At 34.2% G+C, this 20,970-nt stretch overlaps 3 protein-coding genes across 5 annotated transcripts in view; 1 reads left to right on the top strand and 2 right to left on the bottom strand.

The window, feature by feature from the left end:
* LOC149897633 (uncharacterized) overlaps positions 1-20,970 on the top strand; it is a 66,566-nt gene that overhangs the window by 8,831 nt on the left and 36,765 nt on the right. The window lies entirely within an intron of this gene.
* Positions 6,718-9,141, bottom strand: LOC149897635 (uncharacterized). Its single transcript, XM_090116529.1, has one exon. It carries the CDS (start codon positions 9,139-9,141, stop codon positions 6,718-6,720), a length of 2,424 nt encoding a protein of 807 aa, XP_089972655.1.
* Positions 9,706-10,494, bottom strand: LOC149897634 (uncharacterized). The gene has a single exon (XM_090116286.1). It carries the CDS (start codon positions 10,465-10,467, stop codon positions 9,709-9,711), a length of 759 nt encoding a protein of 252 aa, XP_089972412.1. The 5' UTR covers positions 10,468-10,494; the 3' UTR covers positions 9,706-9,708.

Raw genomic sequence — 20,970 nt, 5'->3', positions numbered from 1 at the left:
AAAACCTAATAAATTATGTAATAAAAACTTTCCTCGACTCTATTAAAAAAACCACATCAAAATCCGTTGAGTAGTTTTAAAGATTTAAGCAGTGGCGGTACGTTCATACAAGCCGAAAAGCCCGGCTTGCCTTAGAAATTCGCTACGAGACAGGAAAATACCCATATTCACGTTTGAATATTCGCGCGCAATGAGCAATTCATAATCTGCTCCGAATTCAATGAAAACTCACCTACAATATAATATATAATACGCCTAGCATAAAACAATGACGAATTCGAGTAAACTTTTTAATTTCATCCTTCTTCCTATCGGAATAAGGTCGTACCTTTTATATGGACGCACGTTACAACCTAAATTGGATGGATTATAAACAGTGCGGTGTCTCGCTTGCACGCGTGGGCTTTTACCGGGCTTTGCGCTCATCTCTTCTAACGTATGAAATTTCGTCGGAGTAGATATCACCTAAAAATTTTTTAAATTTTTTAGCTATAGAACTCTATAGCAATTTGTAAGGGGCATGAAGCTCGGCTTTTTAACAGTTGCAGTGTGAAGATAGTTACGATTGCGCGAACGAACGTCGTGAATATTATTGTTAAATTATAGTTTGTTTGAGCGGGTGATTATACCCGATTTGTGCATTACCGAAACTAGTAAGTCACATATAAACGAAATTTTAATTGTAATGTTTACGAACGATTTCATGAATGAGAATTGCTTAGAAGAAGCCTTTCCCCAGCTGTTGAAATTTGCACATATTTTTAACCGACTTCCAAAAAAACGAGGAGGTTATCAATTCGGCCGGTATAATTTTTTTTTTTTTTTTTGGATGTATGTACACCGATTACTCCTAGGTTTCTTAACCGATTTACGTGATTCTTTTTTTGTTCGATGCGGGATGGTGTTGAATTGGTCCCATAAAAATTTTATTCGGATAAACCCAGTAGTTTTTATTTTATGAGCATTTTTGTCTGTACTCGATGACTTCATTGAAATGTAGCAAGTAACTTTGATTCACTTCCCGGTAACCGATTGAGCTGAAATTTTGTATACTTATGTAAATTGGATAGCGATGAAACATTATCATGACATAGAGCTGATTTGATGATGGAATCGGAAGGTGGCCTTAGGAACTCAGTAATATATTGACTCAATTATATCGAGATTGGGCTCGTTTGATTCGTGTTGATAAATACACTAAAAAGTATTAAATAAAAATAACTGCGTTAAAAACAACCGACTTCATAAACAGAAAAGTAAAAAATAAAAAAGATTTGATATTATTAATTACTACATATTATTTAGATGTGCTATTTATTAAATAGGTTTGAAGTCGGTGCCAAACACTAGTATTAAGCCCGTGCACCGACATCAAACCTTTTTAGTAAATAGCACATCTAAATAATATGTAGTAATTAATAATATCAAATCTTTTTTATTTTTTACTTTTCTGTTTATGAAGTCGGTTGTTTTTAACGCAGTTATTTTTATGGTAGTTACGATTCCTGCTAGTAAATAGGTAGTAGTTCTTCCACGGAGCGTGCTTTCTCATCGTTAAATCGTATTCATAGGTACCTACGTTTATTTAATTATTAAGAAATACTTGTGTATTTATTTGGCCAAGAACGCCTTTCTGAATTAGGTATCAATAATTGCCATAGAAAAGGAGCTGTTAGGTAGGTAATTGAATTCTAAAATAAACACCTAGGTACTTTCTATAATTCCGATGTTATAAAATCTTTCCTTCAGAAAGCAATCGTTTTGGTTAGGGAGCCAGGTGCAAATTTGGTTCATTATTTCCTCTCAAGAGATAATTCGTCAGACGCATGAGAGTATAGTATTATAAAGCCTCGTGAACGTCAGCTGGCGCTCGGTTGGGGGGGTGAGCGGTTGTAGCCTCCCACGCACATAGGAAAAAAAATACATTCATTCATTCATTTCCTCTCAGCTAAAAATTTGTCAAATTGTAGCTAACCCAATATCTCAACGAAAAAAAATAGTCAGCTGGTTACAACATGGTGTATTATACGTCAGCTGGTGTCTCGAACATGAAAGTTAAATTTAAAGAAAAATTTATTTTCCGTTATTTCCTCTCAAACAAAAATTTACCTGATGATAGCTTATATGTAACTGTGGATAAATATATATGTCAGCTGGCTGTATCTTGGTGGAAAAACCGTCAGCTGATACGGGAGGCTACAACCGCTCTTCCCCCCAACCGAGCTCCAGCTGACGTTCACGAGGCTTCATAATACTATACTTTGATGCATTTTACTAATTACCGCTTGAGAGGAACTTGGTCATGAAATCTGCTGCTGGCTCCCGGACCATTTTGAATTAGAATATAAATGATCTGTACAATTTTCTACAGTTTTATATAATTTATCGATTTTAATGATAAACGTTTGACTCAACTGTTTGCGGGCGCGCGTGAAAATTTAAAAGATTTGATTCGGGATGTAATATGTTCACGTTTTTTTATAAGTTTTATAACGAACATAATTACACAGTATACCTAGGTAGTTAGGTATATTATTCATGAAAAGGGTACCCATCAAACACTTTGAAAAATTTGGGCTTGCCCAGTCCTTACACCCTAGGCACGCCACTGGATTTAAGCATACATAGGGATATAGGGACAGAGAAAACGACTTTGTTTTATACTATGCATGTAGTGATGATGTTGTAGGAAATAGCCGTACCACAATGAGTACAAACAAAATAGTAGGAGAGTAAAGTTTGGTTTACTTTTGTATTACAATACGTTAGAACTTAGAAGTATACGATAATGTTTATCACGTACAACATTGTAGTCCACCACGTTTCCCGTTGGTGGCCTTGGTGGGGCCGTTAGGGTTGTCACTTGTGGTTTATAAGGGTTATTATGGAGGTTAATAAGACGTGAAATATTGACATATCGCATTTTTGGCACAAGCAGCGATATTTCATGTTATTTTATTTAGATTTTTTCTGATGTGCATTATAGGGTTATAATGGAAAGATCGGATGAGCTCCACAGTTGTTTATGGTGTATAATTTAATTGGTTCTATGTAGGTATTTGATATCAGATAATAGATCTGACCTTTCGTCGCGTCAAGCGTGGGATGTGTAATTAGAATGTGCTAATTAACAAAATACATAAACAGTATGTAATATTGTTTATATTTAGATACAAAACGAATGTGTATGTGACATCACGTCATATTTCTTTATTTGATTGACAGCCCTATAGAACATTAAAATTTTCAATGGCGCAGCATTCGTGAATTAAGGATAATAGGTAGTCGATGATCGTAGATTTATAATTTTTTTATAGAGAGAGTTTGATACATCTAGATAATAATAATATGATATTAATTGGATAAAATTTACAATAAGTTGTTTGAAGCTTTGCGATCTATGCTAACTTTTTTTAATGTCAACCGTTTTTAATGGAATCGGTAGATTTAATCCTAAAAATTTCTTATTAGAATGCCAAATATCGAAAATCCTGATAAGCGCGTTCAGTTGCGTGAAGGAATGTTAGTAGGTATTTACTATTTAGTCAGCTTTGATTTTGGTATAAGAAATTAGACACAACACAATGAATTTACATAAATTATATTTTATATTACTAAATTACCAGAATCATGACTAAATATATCTATTATCTAGTGACTTGTTCAATGCAGTCTAGTATTTAAATTGGATTATCATAACGGCGGGGTACTAGGTATTATAAGTTAAACCCCAGCTTAGGTTTCAGCAATTTGACCCTCACACATGAAGGACAAACGCTTATACGTATTATGTTCGAAGGGCGTGAAATAGGGGACGGAAAATTGTGAGCGCGATAGAATGTAATGAATAGAGAAAGGGCACGCGATCTTATGTGAAATGCTTGTTAAAATATTATATGCGTTTGGAATTTCCCATTCGTAAATAATAGCGATATGTGAAGAAGAATGTGAACAATCTATTTTTATAACTAGCTTTTCGACCAAGGCTTCGCTCTCGTTGTCATAGAAATTAACAGTAGATACCTAATTATCACACGTCACATTTTTAATATCACCATAGTCTTATCTATAGGAATTTATAAATTACGAAATGATACAAATGCTCATTGATATGGACTTATTCTTCCATTTCTTCTCTTCCATTCATATAGAAAACTTTCCGAAACCACATGTCCGATGATTTTATGAAGCACTTCTACATATTCATACCTACATCTGATAAAAGGCCGTAAATTATATTTTATACTCCGAATTGATAAGGGTGACCCGACAAAACGTTCGTCCGGTCGACTGGTGTTACATAAAAACGACATTTCAGTATTAGCATTATAAATAACTAATTAATCATAAGATGATAAGACATTAGTGTACGTTATCACAATGATAACGCCAATCGTACAAATGTTGGACGCTAACAAGTGGAATAATCAATAATTTAATTAAAAGAAAACATTCGAGAAAAAATATAGAGATTAAAACAGGAAATTGATTTTCGATCTTAACGAAAACAATAACAAAACAAGATAGGTATTCTACAATCATTTTTTAAATATTATGATATAGTGCAACTGACTCATACCTATCTGAAGCTAATTGGCACACAATGTACCTAGGTAGTATTTAAACAGTTTAAGATTTTAAAGTGTTAAGCCTTTACAAATCACAAAACATAAAAACAATTAGTAAGAACATACTAACCTACCTACCTAGGTCATGGATACTTCAATAAAGAGTAAAATTTTTCAGTAGAATATGAATATCTATTCATTAAATAGGTTCAGCCATTTCGTTTTTAAAGATAAATACACTGACTGATTGAGATATACTTTCAGAGAGTTGCTTTCGAGTTTCGATATTGCATAATGCGCAAGCTAACGGTCGCCACAAATAGTTTTTAATGATACCTCTTGTTTATATTATCTTTCGTAATACACAGCTGCCGCCCGCGACTTTGTCCGCGTTATCTTGTACTAATTTTAATTGTAAAAGTAACATGTTACTCTAACACAATGTGCTATTGGCAAGTAAAAGTCTATTGAAAATTTCTTTCTTTCTTTCTTTCTATTGAAAATCTATGCAGCTGTTTCAAAGATTATAACCGAATAGAGAATCAAATGTGCTTTACATTTGATTATTTACCTGGTCCTAATCATATGTACATATTGATTTGGTATATAGTTGATTTAATTATTAAGATGTAGTAAAATTATTTAGTGAATAAATTTATTGAAAATGTACAAAATACAAATTGTTGTGTAACTATTGATTTCTTCATTCTTCAACGGAATTAAAACAAGTTTATTGTATGATACTTTTATAATAAACTAGCAGTCCGCCCCGGCTTCGCCCGTGGTACATAGGTATTTACGTTTTCTCTACGTAAGAACCATCCTCGTACTTCAAGTAAATAATAAAAAAAGAATTAACGAAATCGGTGCAGCCGTTCTCAAGTTATGCGCTTACCAACACATTTTGGGATTCATTTTTATATTAAACTAGCGGTCCGCCCCGGCTTCGCCCGTGGTACATGTTTACGTTTTCTCTACATAATAACCATCCTCGTACTTCAAGGAATATAATAAAAAAAGAATTATCGAAATCGGTTCAGCCGTTCTCGAGTTATGCGCTTACCAACACATTTTGCGATTCATTTTTATATATAAGACTAGCAGTCCGCCCCGGCTTCGCCCGTGGTACATATTTACGTTTTCTCTACGTAAGAACCATCCTCGTACTTCAAGAAATTTAATAAAAAAAGAATTAACGAAATCGGTTCAGCCGTTCTCAAGTTATGCGCTTACCAACACATTTTGGGATTCATTTTTATATTATAGAAGATAGATGATTGCTATTATATAATCTGACATTTCGATTTTTTACTGCCACAGGGATTAAGAGTAGGTCCATGTCTACATACATATAGTGGGCAGACTGTTAAAAACTATGATAATAAAACAGAGAAAGTTAAAAGATAATTTATGGTTGTTTAGGAATAAATTAAACGGAATCGATTGATTTTGTTGCATGTTACGCATTAGGTCATAATAATTATAATTTACTCTACTTAACATATTCTTCCTTGGGTAAATATTATGTACCTACTTTCAGTGGCGGGGTCGCAAGTATTAGGTAGGTACCTACCATAGAATAAGTCGGTATTACCTACATAGAAATTAGAATTCGCTTCACCACTAACTCAAACTCAAACATTTATTTAATCAATTAGACTTCTTATAAAAGTCCAAGAGCCAGTGAACCCTGGGAGTAACGGTCTCCCTGTAAGGCTAGAAATTTGTATACTTACGATTTATGGCATTCTAAGAGCAACAGCCATGACCTGGCAGGCGTCAGCCCTGCACGTCATCAGCCCCTTTATTTTTTAAACTGTTAAAAAAATTGGTTTTCTAAACTTGTTTCTGTAAATTTGAAAATTTAATAGGATAAAGTTTATTTATTGTACATCTTAAAAAAAAATTGACAGGCGATTACAATAAGCAGAAGTATATGACAGATCAATTAGAAAACGCACAGTTGATGGGGTAAAATAAACTTTATCCTGTATACTCGAAATTTTTATATGTCTTCAAATAAACGTCTCAGAGTAATAATAATAATAATAATAATATAGCCTTTATTCAGATCACTTAGTACAATGTTTTTTATACTTATGTAAAGAACTAACATTAAAATCTTAAACTTAATAGATATGATAAAAATTTAGACTAATATTTGTTGTTTAGTTATCTTTCCTAGATCTGTTTGCCAGTCGGCAAAGGCCTCCTCCAACCTCTTCCATTCCTTTCTTTCTTGAGCCACTCTGTTCCATGTGGCTCCTGCCACTTGTCTAACGTCTTCGTCCCACCTTTTCTGTGGTCGGCCTCTTTTCCTTTTACCTTCCCTAGGGTACCACCATGTCACCCTTTTGCTCCATTTGTCGTGTCCTCTTACCAGGTGACCAGCCCATCGCCATTTGAGTCTTTTGATTTTGCTTATTACATCGGTAATTTTCGTTTTGTTTCTAATGACGATTTTTTTTATTCTGTCGGACTTTTTAATGTTGAGCATGCTCCTCTCCATTGCATTCTGGCAAGTTGCCAATTTGTTTGAGGTGGCCTGATTCAAGGACCATGACTGACACCCGTACGTAAGGACAGGTAGTATGCAGGTGTTAAAAAGTTTGCTTTTTAGGTTTATATGGAGCTCTTTATCTTTCATAGCCTCTCTTAAACTCCAGTATGTTTTCCAGCCATTTGTAATTCTTCTGTCCACTTCCTTCTGCATAGGATCTTTTAGAGTTATGAGCTGCCCTAGATATACGTACTCGTCTGTATAGCTGATTTGAGTGCTTCCTAGATCTATAGCATGTTTGTACCCGTTTGTCATCACCCTAGTTTTTTCCGGATTCATTGCCAAGCCTACTCTCTCACTTTCTTTCGCAAGTTCCTTTATCATTCTGGTTAGGTCTTCTGCTGTTTTTGCCAGTAAAACTATGTCATCAGCAAATCTTAAGTGCGATAGCAGTTGACCGTCTATATTAATTCCGAGATGTTCCCAATTGAGTCTTCGGAAGATTGATTCTAGCACTGCGGAGAATAATTTCGGAGATAGAGGGTCTCCCTGCCTTACGCCTTTTTCTACTCTGAAAGGAGTACTTTTCTTTTCTAGTTGGATTCTTGCTCTGCTGCATCTATATATGTTTCTTATTAATCGAATGTACTTGTGCTCAATTCCTTGTTCTAGTAACGCTTCCCATATTTTGTCATGTTGTAGAGAATCAAATGCTTTACTATAATCAATAAACGCAATGTAGTATATGAGTTGGTATTCATTGTATTTCTCCAGAATTTGGCGCACTACGTGAATGTGGTCGATTACTGAGTAGTCTTTGCGGAATCCTGCTTGCTCTATAGGTTGGTTTTCGTCTAGGGTCCTTTCGATCCGTTTTAGGATAATTTTAGCAAAAATCTTATATACATTCGACATAAGACTAATAGGGCGATAATTTGCTATGTCATATTTATCACCTTTCTTATACAGTAGGATGATGTGAGACTTGGTCCATTGCTGGGGGATGGTTTCGGTATTCAAGATATCATTGAACATATCTGTGAGGACAGGTAGCAGGATCTCTTTGCTATATCTTAAAATTTCATTGCTTATGCCGTCGGGCCCGGGTGCTTTCTCACTCTTTTGGGTATCGATAGCCTTACTGACTTCTGCTTGGAGAATACTAGGGGTGTTCGAGGTCTCCACTAGATTAATTTCGGCTTGTGTAGTGTTGTTTTGGTAAAGTTTTTTGTAGTATGATGTAGCTGTTTTTAGAATGTCAATTCTGTGATGATCAAATTTTCCTCGGTCGTCTTTCATTTTTACAATCCAGTTCTTCGTGCCAGTCAATTCTTTGAGTGCTTTTTTAGTTCCACCGGTTTTCAGTATGTAATTTTCTATCGTTTGCATCCTTCGTTGTTTTCTATCCTTTCTAATACTTTCATTGATATCTTTGCTGATTTTGGCTAATTTCTGTCTTCTATTTTGAGTACTTCTTTCGTTAATAAGGTGATTTCTTTCTTCTAGGAGTTTTATAGTGGCTGTTGATAGTATTCCTTTTGAATCAATTTTAGTATCTGCTGTGAGTTTAGTTTGGGTTTTGATAATATTCTCTAAATAATTGTATTTATCCTGGGTTTTTAATTCCTTAGTATTCTCTTTGAAGTCTTTTAGTTCAGCTCTTAGGGCTGTTGTTATTTGCTCCAATTGCTGTTCGTTGAGTTTTGCGTTTCTTGAGTCTCGTCTCGGTCTAATCTTCTTTGGTTGATTTATTTTGAGCTCAGTTCTAAGTAGCCTATGGTTGGTATTGAAATTAAATCTTTTAATGACAGTAAAGTTTGTGAAGTAGCTGTTTCTGTTGGTCATAATGAAATCAATTTCATTTTTTGTTTTACCATCCGGCGAGATCCAGGTCCACATGTTCTTTCGGTTCTTCTTGAACATAGTATTTAAGATTGTTAACTTGTTTTCTAGCGCGAAGTTTGTAATTTTTTCCCCATTTCTGCTTCTAGTCTTGTTACTATATGAAAATTGTCCTAGTATTACGTTTTCTCCTGGACGTCTTGCTCCAATTTGGCCATTGAAGTCACCCATGACTATAAGGTTTTTATGGGTATGCTCTTGAATGGCTTCGTTTAAATTATGGTAAAAGTTATTTATCGTTTCTAAATTTGATTGCTCTGTAGGTGAATATATTTGTACAATAGACCACGGTTTTTTATATCCTGGTAGTTTCAAGTTCATAATCGCTATTCGTTCTGAGATTCCGATGAATTCTTCCACGTATTGTTTTAAGTGTTGTTTAATAATAAATCCTACCCCATATTGGCCTTGCGTCTCCCCTATTTGATACAGTAAAAAGTCTGGATGACAAGTAATACTTTCGCCCATTCTTCTCACTTCGCTCAAGCCAATTATGTCCCATTTGATAGATTTTAGCGCATATGACAGTTCCGTAAGGTTTTCTTCTTTTCCCAAGGTGAGGACATTGAGGGATCCTATGTAAATTACTGATTTTTGGTGATTGTTGTCTTTAGGGGTTGGAGGGTTGTGGTCGCTTTCCCCCTCGAGGACCAGTCGGCTTGGGGGAGTTCGTTGGTTTTTTGTTTCTTTATTGGTTTCTTTGGTTGGTTGTGGTTTCCGTTTGCCGTTCTTTAGTTGCTATTGGTTTTTATTGGTATTAGGCATGTTCGAAAGGGAGCTGGATCTATATCGCATTAAATCAAAAGCATTAGTCCTGTTTGTCTTCGTTGTGTTTAGGGTTTGTTGCTTTTTTGGTTGATTATTATCTGAGGAGGGTGAAGCGGATATTTCCCTTTTCCTTTTCTCTTGGCTGTAGTTGTTCTCTTTTACAATTAATTTATCATATTTCAGATACGCTATGTTGCCCTTTTGTCTCTCTTCAGTTAACTTGGCTTGCAGCTCTTTTCTTTTTTGTAACACATCCTTCGAGTAATCCTCCGCAATGTATATAGTTTTTAGGTTTTTTTTACTTCTGATAATTTCTGTCTTTTTCCAGTTGTTTATAAATGAACACAGTACCGGTCTCGGTTTGCTGTTCTCTCTCTTTCTATTTCCCAAGCGATAAATTTTGTTGATATCGTATTCTTCTATTTTAATATTCAAATCTTGATTGAAGGTTTCTTTGAGCTTTTGTATTAGTTCATAAGAGGATTTTTCGTTTTCTTCTAAACCGAATATTATAATATTATTGTTTTTCTCAGCCCTCTTAAGATAATCTATTTCTTTTTCCAGTTTTTCTATTTTAGTTTTCAGGTTCTTATTTTCTTCTATAATAGGGATTAATTTATCATCCATCTTTTCCATAATGCTATTTGTTATAGAATCTTTCAATTCAGCATTTTGACTTTGCATCTCTAATTTCATTTTTTCGAATAATATTTGAAATTGACCTTCCATCTTATATTTTTTTACTACGTGTAATGAGACGCAATCACAGGCAATAGTAAAAGATAGTAGAAAATATTTTTCACAATTGGCAACACTGTTTAATATGTCAGATCTATTGACGTTTGCTACAAGTGTCACTGAGTGAACGATTGTCGATTAATTGTTTTCGTTTTATCTAACCTCTAATCCAATAGTTGATATTGTGGTTGTAGATTCACGGTGATTTCCAGTAATCGCACTTCACTGTATGTTTTTAATCGCTTCCAAAAGGTCCCAGTACTGTATCGACGAATACTAGCAACCAGAAATTACGTTTACTATTTTATTTCGCTTAATTTCTCTCGGAGTTTATCACTGCGGTGTTTACAGTTCTGATGCCGGAAACGGAAACCAAACAAATAAACGTCTCAGAGTAAGTATGTACAATGCCAGGCAGTTTTGAACAGCATAAGACCTTGACAGGCGAGGGGACAGTTGCTAAGGGCGGCGTGCAAATAAGAAATTTTACATGAACGCATACAGTAAATGCAATGTATTTTATTGTGTTTTATAATTCAAATCAAAAAAGCTTTTTAAATGTATTAAAATCACAATAAAATACATTATTTCATTTTTTTAATATTTTAAAATGCATAGGTAGGTACTTCAAATAACTTTCTTTATGGTGATTATGATAAATAAATATGTGAGCAATCAATGTCTTCTTAAAGTACTACCTACACCACCTAATATTTATTTTGTAATATTTTTGGAACAAGTATGTTTCATATCGCGCGTTGCGAAAGGGGGCTAGACATGGGCTAGACAGAAAAAATAAAGGCCAAAAGTTGTAACGAAGCTTTTTTTTTTTAATCGTGGCCGCGTCGCCACGCTATGTGATGTTATATATACATAGTCTATATTATAGTAGTGACACTACTAGCTACTAGTGTGTACGGTGTATCGCATCGGCCAGGTTTCCCGTACCGTGGCGGCTCATATTTGTAAGAAATCAATGTCAAGATCCTAATACCTACTTAGTATGTTATTTTTAGTTTTTACACGAGTCCTTAATTATATCTCAAGTACATAATAACAATGCCAATTGCCATCGAATCAGATGGTCAAAGAAATATAATACAATGATTATTATTTCAAATCTTAATAGTAAAGTACTAGGTAATATAATAAAACTGAAGAATTTGCTTGTTTGTTTGCTATGTTGAACGCGCTAATATCAGGATTCAGGAACTACGGGTCGGATTTGAAAAATTATTTCATTCATTTGTTAGATGGTCTATTTATAGATCTTATAAGATAAGCGAAAACTTACAAAACAAATATTATTTAATATTTTTACGTTTAAATAAAATAAATCTTTACTAATATTATAAAGCTGAAGAGTTTGTTTGTTTGTTTGAACGCGCTAATATCGGGAACTACTGATCCGATTTGAAAAGTTCTTTCGCTGTTAGATAGCCCATTTATCGAGGAAGGTGATAGGCTATGTATCATCACGCTACGACCAACAGGAGTGACAGACGGAATGCACTATAAAATGCATTCACGCAAAACCTCCCACTCGCACGCCTTTAGCAACTGTCCCCTCGCCTGTCAAGGTCTTATGCTGTTCAAAACCGCCTGGCATTGTACATACTTACTCTGAGACGTTTATTTGAAGACATATAAAAATTTCGAGTATACAGGATAAAGTTTATTTTACCCCATCAACTGTGCGTTTTCTAATTGATCTGTCATATACTTCTGCTTATTGTAATCGCCTGTCAATTTTTTTTTAAGATGTACAATAAATAAACTTTATCCTATTAAATTTTCAAATTTACAGAAACAAGTTTAGAAAACCAATTTTTTTAACAGTTTAAAAAATAAAGGGGCTGATGACGTGCAGGGCTGACGCCTGCCAGGTCATGGCTATTGCTCTTAGAATGCCATAAATCGTAAGTATACAAATTTCTAGCCTTACAGGGAGACCGTTAGTCCCAGGGTTCACTGGCTCTCCAGCTATAGGTAGGTGTTAGGTATTTTTTCAGTAGGATGTTGATTGAGGCAAATGCTTTTTGTATGTATAATTGGCGTTTTTGTTTTTTTTGTAATCTCTGTAACATGCTGAATTATATTTTTTGTGGATGTTTAAAAATATGCGAATCAATAGTAAAAAAAGGCGATGTGAAGGGGTCATTTTTTAGATGTTTATATGTGGTCCTTAGATCATATTCACAATTGGGATATTTGTGACATTGAAAATTGAAATAATGAGTATGTATTTGTATTTTAAGATGTTTCAATCCCGGTTCAACTTGAACAATGTAAAATTAGGTACTTAATCCATGCTAACCACTGACCCAAGAAGCTGTCAGCTGATCTATAAAATTAAATATCTATACGTAAACAATAATCTTATATATAAAAATGAATCGCAAAATGTGTTGGTAAGCGCATAACTCGAGAACGGCTGAACCGATTTCGATAATTTTTTTTTATTATATTCCTTGAAGTACGAGGCATCGAGATAGAATGTACTACGTACCAGAGAGGCGATCGCTACTACACTCTCTTTAACACGAGCTAGAGGTAAGAATCACAAGTCTCTTTAGTCTGTGTCGGACTGTGCCCCCCGCTTGCCGCGTCAACACGTGTTATTGCTCTGTTCAAAATGCCTTCGTGTTTGCTTAGATATTGTTTTAACAGTTCCCATAATACAAACAAAGCCCGAGGAGTGACTTTTCACCAGTAAGTTTCCTTATTATGAGTAAGTCATGCATTTTACTAATATTGTTATCATTTTGCGAAAAATCACCACGCGTTCTGCGTTTCGCGCCATTTTTCATAGATTAACAGCACAGACGTGACACTATCGATGAGTCTGTTAAAAAATGTAACTGGATTTTTTTAACTATGTATATACAATATCTACTAGGAAAGATTACCGTGGTGTAGTACCTAAATATTTATACTTTTACCCGACTACGCAAAGTAAAACGGTAGGTTATATTAAGTAATATTTATTTATTTACCTATTTTTATTTATTAAAAAAAGGTTAATCAACAGTTGTTCCAATAGGATTTATAAATTATTATGCACAACAATTACAAATAAACACAACATTCACAGAAACTAATACAGTAAAAGTTCCTTAATCGCGCTTCCTTTATTCGTGTTTTCACTATTCGCGGATTAAAAAAATGCGACCCAATTTCTATATTCACGACTAAAAATTTTTTTTATTCGCGGATTTAATAAGTACATACATAATAATAAAATTATTCCAATAGGTATCTTACCCAATATCCTTGTCAAATGGACTAATAAGAAAGTAAAATAGATCTTATTACAAGTTTGCCTTGTTCTTAAATGATATCGCCGAGGCCTTTGACACAAGCCGCCTTTGTCGCAAGCCACCTCTGCGGCGATTGATGTTTTTGAGAATGTAAATAAACAGAATGGAAGCAACCTTATAACTCAATAAATAAAGTATATTTTTAAATGTAGTTCCATTTATAGTAAAGTTACAAAAATTGTGATCGAGTAAGGGGGCGTCCATAAATTACGTGAGGTGTTTTTTAAAATTTTCTGCACCTCCCTCCCCCCCTGGTGAGATGTCGTGAGAATTTATTCAACCCCTCCCCCATCCTCGAATCTCACGTGAGATTTTTCAAAATGTGAGTTTCTTATACGTAAACGCCATCAACATTGAATCATCGTATCCATTTAATTAGGGCTATTATAAACCAATACTCCAAAATTCGATTACATCATGAAGCAAAAACTGATAAAACTATTGATTACTACACAAAACGACAAAAGCTTACTAAATTGATATTATTTAAAGGAAATTAAAATACATAGTTTAATATAAAATCCTCGTTTTATTAATTCCCTAGTATCAGTACCACCAGATAGTACCGAGTAAACAGATTGCACAATGTGTCGCATCTGCACGCATTGCTTAATCTTTGAACTTGAAGCCACGCCTCGCTCGTTCCACACGTACCCCACCACATCGGCCGCGCGCAATGTTTTTGTTTGGAATAACCCCTCTAGTACGTAGTACATTCTATCTCGATGGTACGAGGATGGTTTTTATGTAGAGCAAACGTAAACATGTACCACGGGCGAAGCCGGGGCGGACCGCTAGTTTAAAATAATTCCAACTAACCAATTATGTAGAGTACATGATCACGTATGATCAAGACGTACGTTTTTTTCGATAAACTTCTCAGAAACCATTATTTGCTGTTTGCTGTTTATCACGATAACGAGTGATAACGTTTTTATTTTAATTTCTCGCTCATTACTCTGTGTTCATAGCGATTAAATCATTACTTCTTCTAGAGCTTGTTGGAATTCGATTTAAAAAGGTACGTACCTAGTGTAGAGTACAAGATGGATCTGTCTCAAGTGAAATTCTTCCGCCCTAAGGAGGTTATTGGTTTCAAAACGTTTATAAGGTATCAAAAATTATCGACTCTTCACTAATAAGATTTGAAAATAATTCAATGGTTTCGTATATTTGATGATTTATGAGTTTATTTCTTGTACGAGCATAATGGTTCATGTACATATTCATTAAGTTCATTGCCACTCGGGTACTTGATTACGTGTCGAATATTGTATAAAAAACGTAATGTAAACAAAATCATACTAACAACACGGCATGGTAATTCAAAATAGCTGTTCAAGGTTATCTTGTTCCGTACAACGGATTTATCGTGATAGTAATAAATGTTATGTACGAATATGGTATTTAACACGATGGAATATGACCCAGTTTCCCGTGAAAGTAATGGAATAATTAAAGTTCTTTTATATAATAACGTTTGATGGTATTTTGCTATGGGTAATAGGTAGAGGCAAAATTGCTTTGCGTATTAACTTTTTATAAAAGTTCTGTGTAAGTAGAGGGTTTTGAAGGTTTTGATTAATTATTGTATGTGACGTTCATTTATGTATGATACAAACAAAAACAGAGATACTATTTATGTAACAAATCACCTATAATCTTTAGTAATCGATGTTATGATTTTTAACCGACTTCAAAAAAAAGGAGGAGGTTATCAATTCGGCCGGTATGTTTTTTTTTTTTATGTATGTACTTACACCGATTACTCCGTGGTTTCTGAACCGATTTACGTGATTCTTGTTTTGTTCGACGCGGGATGGTGTCGAATTGGTCCCATAAATTTTAAATTAAATTAAATTTTATTCGGATAGGCCCAGTAGTTTTTATTTTATGAGCATTTTTGTCAGTATTTGTAAATGTTGCAAGTGCAAGTATGAAGTCGGTTGTTTTTAACGCAGTTATTGACTTGTAATTATTGAAATCAATCAAATGCTAAAATTAACATATTTTAGTTGTTCGAATTAATTCAATTGTTAAAATATGTTTGAACAAAAACGGTTACAAGGCTTTTGTTTAAATGAAAAAAGTGTTGGAGATTAGTTTATCGGTATCTTCGATTTTAATGTCGAGTCTTAAATTCTTATTTATATGAGTTTATTAACTCGTCATTAATGAATATTATAATCAACTATTAACGAATTCTTATTTATTAAAGGAAGTTATCGATCTTTTACTGTTTATTCATATTAAATCTCTAAATATATCTTATAAAAAATATGTTCATTGAGACTAGAGAAGTAACTGTAAAATTTTATATTATCATACTGTTAATTTTGAAAATTCACTTATCACAGTAAAGTGTGAATTTCTATACATGTCGATTTCAATCGGATATCTACCGTATTCAGTATTGTACCTACGCATGTTTTAAAATTTTTGTATTTATGCTAATTAAAAATCAAATCATTGTTTCACATGTTTAATATGCGCTTGTAAATATGGACTTGAATCATAATATTTTGCACGCCTCATAAGCGAAGCGTTGAGGTGGGTACTACTGTCACTTCGCGCAAAACATCTGATTTTTCAAACTTAAAATTAGGGATGTAACGATACATGATTTTGCCGATACGATACCGATACCGATATTTGTAATCAAATATCGGCGATACCGATACCGATACCGATATCGATGGCTTGGTAGAAAAATAAATAGTGAATTATGCATAAAAGTTACCAACATTTAACAGAGACTCAACTGTAAGTTGTATTCTTTTATATAACAATGCCAAATCAAAAAACAAGAAAACCAGTTATTTTAGTATTATTATTTTGCAAAGTCAGTTAAACTTTAAGTTATACACATACAATCAGTTCCTAATAAAAGTTAACTATTGGTAGTTTTTTCAAAAAACAAAGTGCGCACGCGCGGGCGGTCTCCCGCATCGTTCATTGGGCGCGGTTTTTTGAATTGTTTGATATCGGTATCGGTTGTTTTATAATCGGCGATACCGATATATCGGCATGCCGATTATATCGGCCGATATATCGGTATCGGTATCGGTATCGTTACATCCCTACTTAAAATGTCTTTATGTATCATACATTGCACTTGTAAGATAATACATACACATTACACACACATATTAAGAAAAAACACTATTTTTAACGTTCATGATATTTTTGATGTCATTTGTTACTCCTAAAGTAATTATATACAGTTGGTGTAGTTATATTATAGTTCTCTTTATACTATGGTCACAGTATTACAATATTATTTCCTACAGTAAGGAATCGCCTTTGATGTCGCGCGATGCCGCCGCCAGCGTAGGTACTTACGCTGCCACACGAAAATACGCTAGGGTTGCAACAAATGGGAAATAAAACAATTTTGATTATTAATATTATGATGAAATCATTTATTCATATGTACATTCAAAATAATTGCGATTATTAAATCTGATGTAATTATTTGTTCATAAATATATAATTACAGATATTGCACTGCTAAATATTATTTACGTGGACACTTTATTTTTGGATGTTCTTAATTGTATATAATTGTAGATTGTTCTTAATTGTATTCGCATTGGGATGTACAATCTGATTAGAAAATAATGAGGACAACATATACATAGCTTTGATTTTAATTCAACAGATACAATTAATAAAATCTTTCTGAAATATTGTTTCCTTCTGGGATTTCAATGTAGATTTACATCCGTTAACGGAACAGTTTTTGCGCGTCATAATAGAATATGTAAGTACCTATGTATAATAAAATTATTACACAAAAAATACGACTGCGTCATCCTTTCGCGATAGTTAATGCAAACTCAGCGTGATTGCATTAAGCGGCCCGCGTCGCCCGACCCCCCGCCAGTTCCCCTCCGTTTCTCTGCACAAGTACATTCGTCGCCATACTGTAGGATGGTAATACTGTGCTATGGTATTATCAATATTGTAAACAACTACAAATAAAGAGCACGCTCCTTTGCAGTGGCGGTAAATTATTTTGATACGAGTTATCAGTTGTGAATTGTGATGTTATGATTTTTAAATAGAACCGTCTAGAAGAATCTGTCTGCGAGATGATGAAAATGTAAAGTGATATCGATAAAACTATTTATTGTTGCTAGTAAGTACATATTCTTTTGGATTGTAGTGGAAGCTCTAGAGATTATGGGTCTTAGATATTATTCTGTTTCGTTTGTCCCGTAATGTTAATTATACGTATTCGTCATGACGTGTTCTGTGACGGTGCATTTAGATCAAGCGAGCGAATACTCATTGTAACCCCTCTATGTGAAATTCTTCTAGTGTAGACAGTCGTTGAGCATTCTTTCGTTGTTCTTAGTGCGTTCGGAAAGATTCCTTGCTATATTCTAATACTGAACACCACTGAATACGAGTTATCGTGTTCAGTTTTTATACCTATTGTCACTATTTATAAATCAGTACAAACATTTTTCCACGCTAAACGACTAAATATTTACTATCGATAATCGATAGTATATAACAGTTCCTATATCTATTGTTTCTATCGTCCCAAGAGAGCTGAGTCAGTGAGTATGTATATATTTTTTTCTACGCTAAACTATTAGGGCGTTTGTCCACTACAAGGAATTTTACGGTCCGGCATTCCGATTTTTTACGGTCCGGTATGGCACACCATTAATCTATATACTAGCTTGTGCACTAGACGTAATTTTACTGTCCGACATTTTACTTTTCCCTATTCCGGATGGTTTTTTGTGTCTACGAGTCGCTGTAGGTATAAATGTTTTCGAATGCCCACTTGCTTGGATTTTACTGTTTTTACTGCATATGCCAATTGAAAGCAAGCTCTTGTTTTACTTTCTTTTAGTTGGCAATGAGATTTGAGAAGTCGGTATTGTTATTTTATATACATTGACCAAGCATTGACCTATAATTATTATCTAAGTAAGTGTTGGTAAGTTAAAGTTCAAGTGGGAATAGCTTTAGCTCCTCGTCACCGATTAAAATACATAAATAAGTGAAACACGCATTTTAAATCTCTTACGGAACTTTACTTTTTATTATAACGAAATAATATAATATTTCACCTTCTATATTTTTTACTCGTTTCTTGTAAAATGCAAAAACAATCATTTATGATAGCATTATACCGCCAAACTTCCTTGAACTGTACCGCACTGATCCGAGTAAAGACGGACAGGTGCACAAGCAATTCATCGGTTTTTTCATGCCACACCGGACCGTAAAAAATCGGAATGCCGGACAGTAAAATTCCTTGTAGTGCACAAGCGCCCTTAGCGACATTTATATCGATGACTAAATATTTATTATCGAATATCGATAATAAGGGTTGATTCAGAACAGCGATGAGTGGCAAGCCTTGCTCTTATCATCAACAATGTAATCTACTCATGTGTTGAAATAGAATATATTATTGTACTCTATAGAGTACATCGACATTGTTGTATGCAATATTGTTGTTTATCGACGGGATGTGAAATTTAGAACACGCTTAGAACTCAAATTTTGTGTAGGATTACTTAGTTGGAAGGTATGTGACATTTTCCGTGTTCTTAAATTATACTCAGTGCTTTGTAATGCTTCAAAGTTGCTTCGTCTTCTATTTTTATATAACAGTTAAGATGAGGTCTTTGGACATAGCGTAAAAGCGTTCTCTAAGCCCACGTACAATAAATACTTTTTCAGAAATCACATGTTATGTAATATGTTGCGTGGACGGTGGAACAAAGAAAGTGGTTTGGACTCAATATCGATTCAGCTATGTGTAGTTTTGATATTTGTTAAAGTTTTATTTGAAACTCCGGTTTATATTTCCACTAGTGAAAGATTGTAAAATGCAGTAGTTCCTCCGCTTATTTAGCACAAAAAAGCAATACTTCCTCTGTATAAAATCAACATTGAGCTCAATAGATCTGTTAATGAAAAAAAACTTGATGGCGCTTAAACAAACATAACCCAAAAAAACAAGTCTCATTAACCATCTGAATTAATAAAAGAGCATACAAATAGCTTTATTTGCATTCACTTCGCTGTAAAACAATCCTCTTGGCAATGGGTGGTAATATACATACTATTATATTATTACTAGCTTTCCACCCGCGGCTTCGCCCGCGTTTTCAAAGAAAAACCGACATAGTTCTCGTTCCTGTAAGATTTCCGGGATAAAACCTATCCTATGTGTTAATCCAACTTACCCTCTATGTGTGTGCTAAATTTCATTGTAATCGGTATAGTAGTATTTGCGTGAAAGAGTAACAAACATACACATACATCCATCCTCACAAACTTTCGCTGTATTTGTATTCACTTCGCTGTAAAACAATCCTCTTGGCAATGGGTGGTAATATACATACTATTATATTATTACTAGCTTTCCACCCGCGGCTTCGCCCGCGTTTTCAAAGAAAAACCGACATAGTTCTCGTTCCTGTAAGATTTCCGGGATAAAACCTATCCTATGTGTTAATCCAACTTACCCTCTATGTGTGTGCTAAATTTCATTGTAATCGGTATAGTAGTATTTGCGTGAAAGAGTAACAAACATACACATACATCCATCCTCACAAACTTTCGCTGTATTTGTATTCACTTCGCTGTAAAACAATCCTCTTGGCAATGGGTGGTACAGATAATATAATACAGAATACTATATAGTATTATCTGTATGGGACAGATGAGTACGATTTTAGCTGTTCCCGGCCGTTGACCCGCCGCGTAGACGAAGTTGCAATGCCAGCATTTGTGTCATTTGTCGCATAACCGGATTTCGGAAATCTGTGGCCGCTGATTGGTGGAACATGCTTGATTCGATACCAGATCTTGTTTGGTAGAAAAATTAAAACTTGACTTTGGAAGAAAGCTTTTTGTATTTGGCAAGCCTACCATTTGGAAAATGATAGCGTTCAATAGTATTGTTTCTTACAGTGTGGTGTGATATTTTTGTGCAGGGTTATTTCTGGTGTAAAAAATAGGTAAAGACCATGTAGCTATTATAAATTTTGTCGGATTTTTAATGAGTTCGCGGAATTGGAAATTCAAACCATCTGCATCTGTGTAAACAGCCCGAAACAAAATATGCAATTAGTTATAAATTATAATAATTTAATATTAGCGATATACAAATATGTATATATACATATATTTATGAAGT

This window comes from Colias eurytheme, chromosome 25, assembly GCF_061535395.1.
Source record: "Colias eurytheme isolate Ceu_HAF_F1 chromosome 25, ilColEury1 Martin Lab GWU primary, whole genome shotgun sequence".
NCBI classification, from domain to species: Eukaryota; Metazoa; Arthropoda; class Insecta; order Lepidoptera; family Pieridae; genus Colias; species Colias eurytheme.
Note: the sequence above shows the minus strand (reverse complement) of the source record. Positions and strands in the feature narration are given on the sequence as shown.

What these genes read in the sequence shown, in the direction of transcription:
- LOC149897635 (XM_090116529.1), bottom strand. Translation starts at nt 9,141, where the DNA reads ATGGGTGACTTCAATGGCCAAATTGGAGCAAGACGTCCAGGAGAAAAC.
- LOC149897634 (XM_090116286.1), bottom strand. Translation starts at nt 10,467, where the DNA reads ATGGAAGGTCAATTTCAAATATTATTCGAAAAAATGAAATTAGAGATG.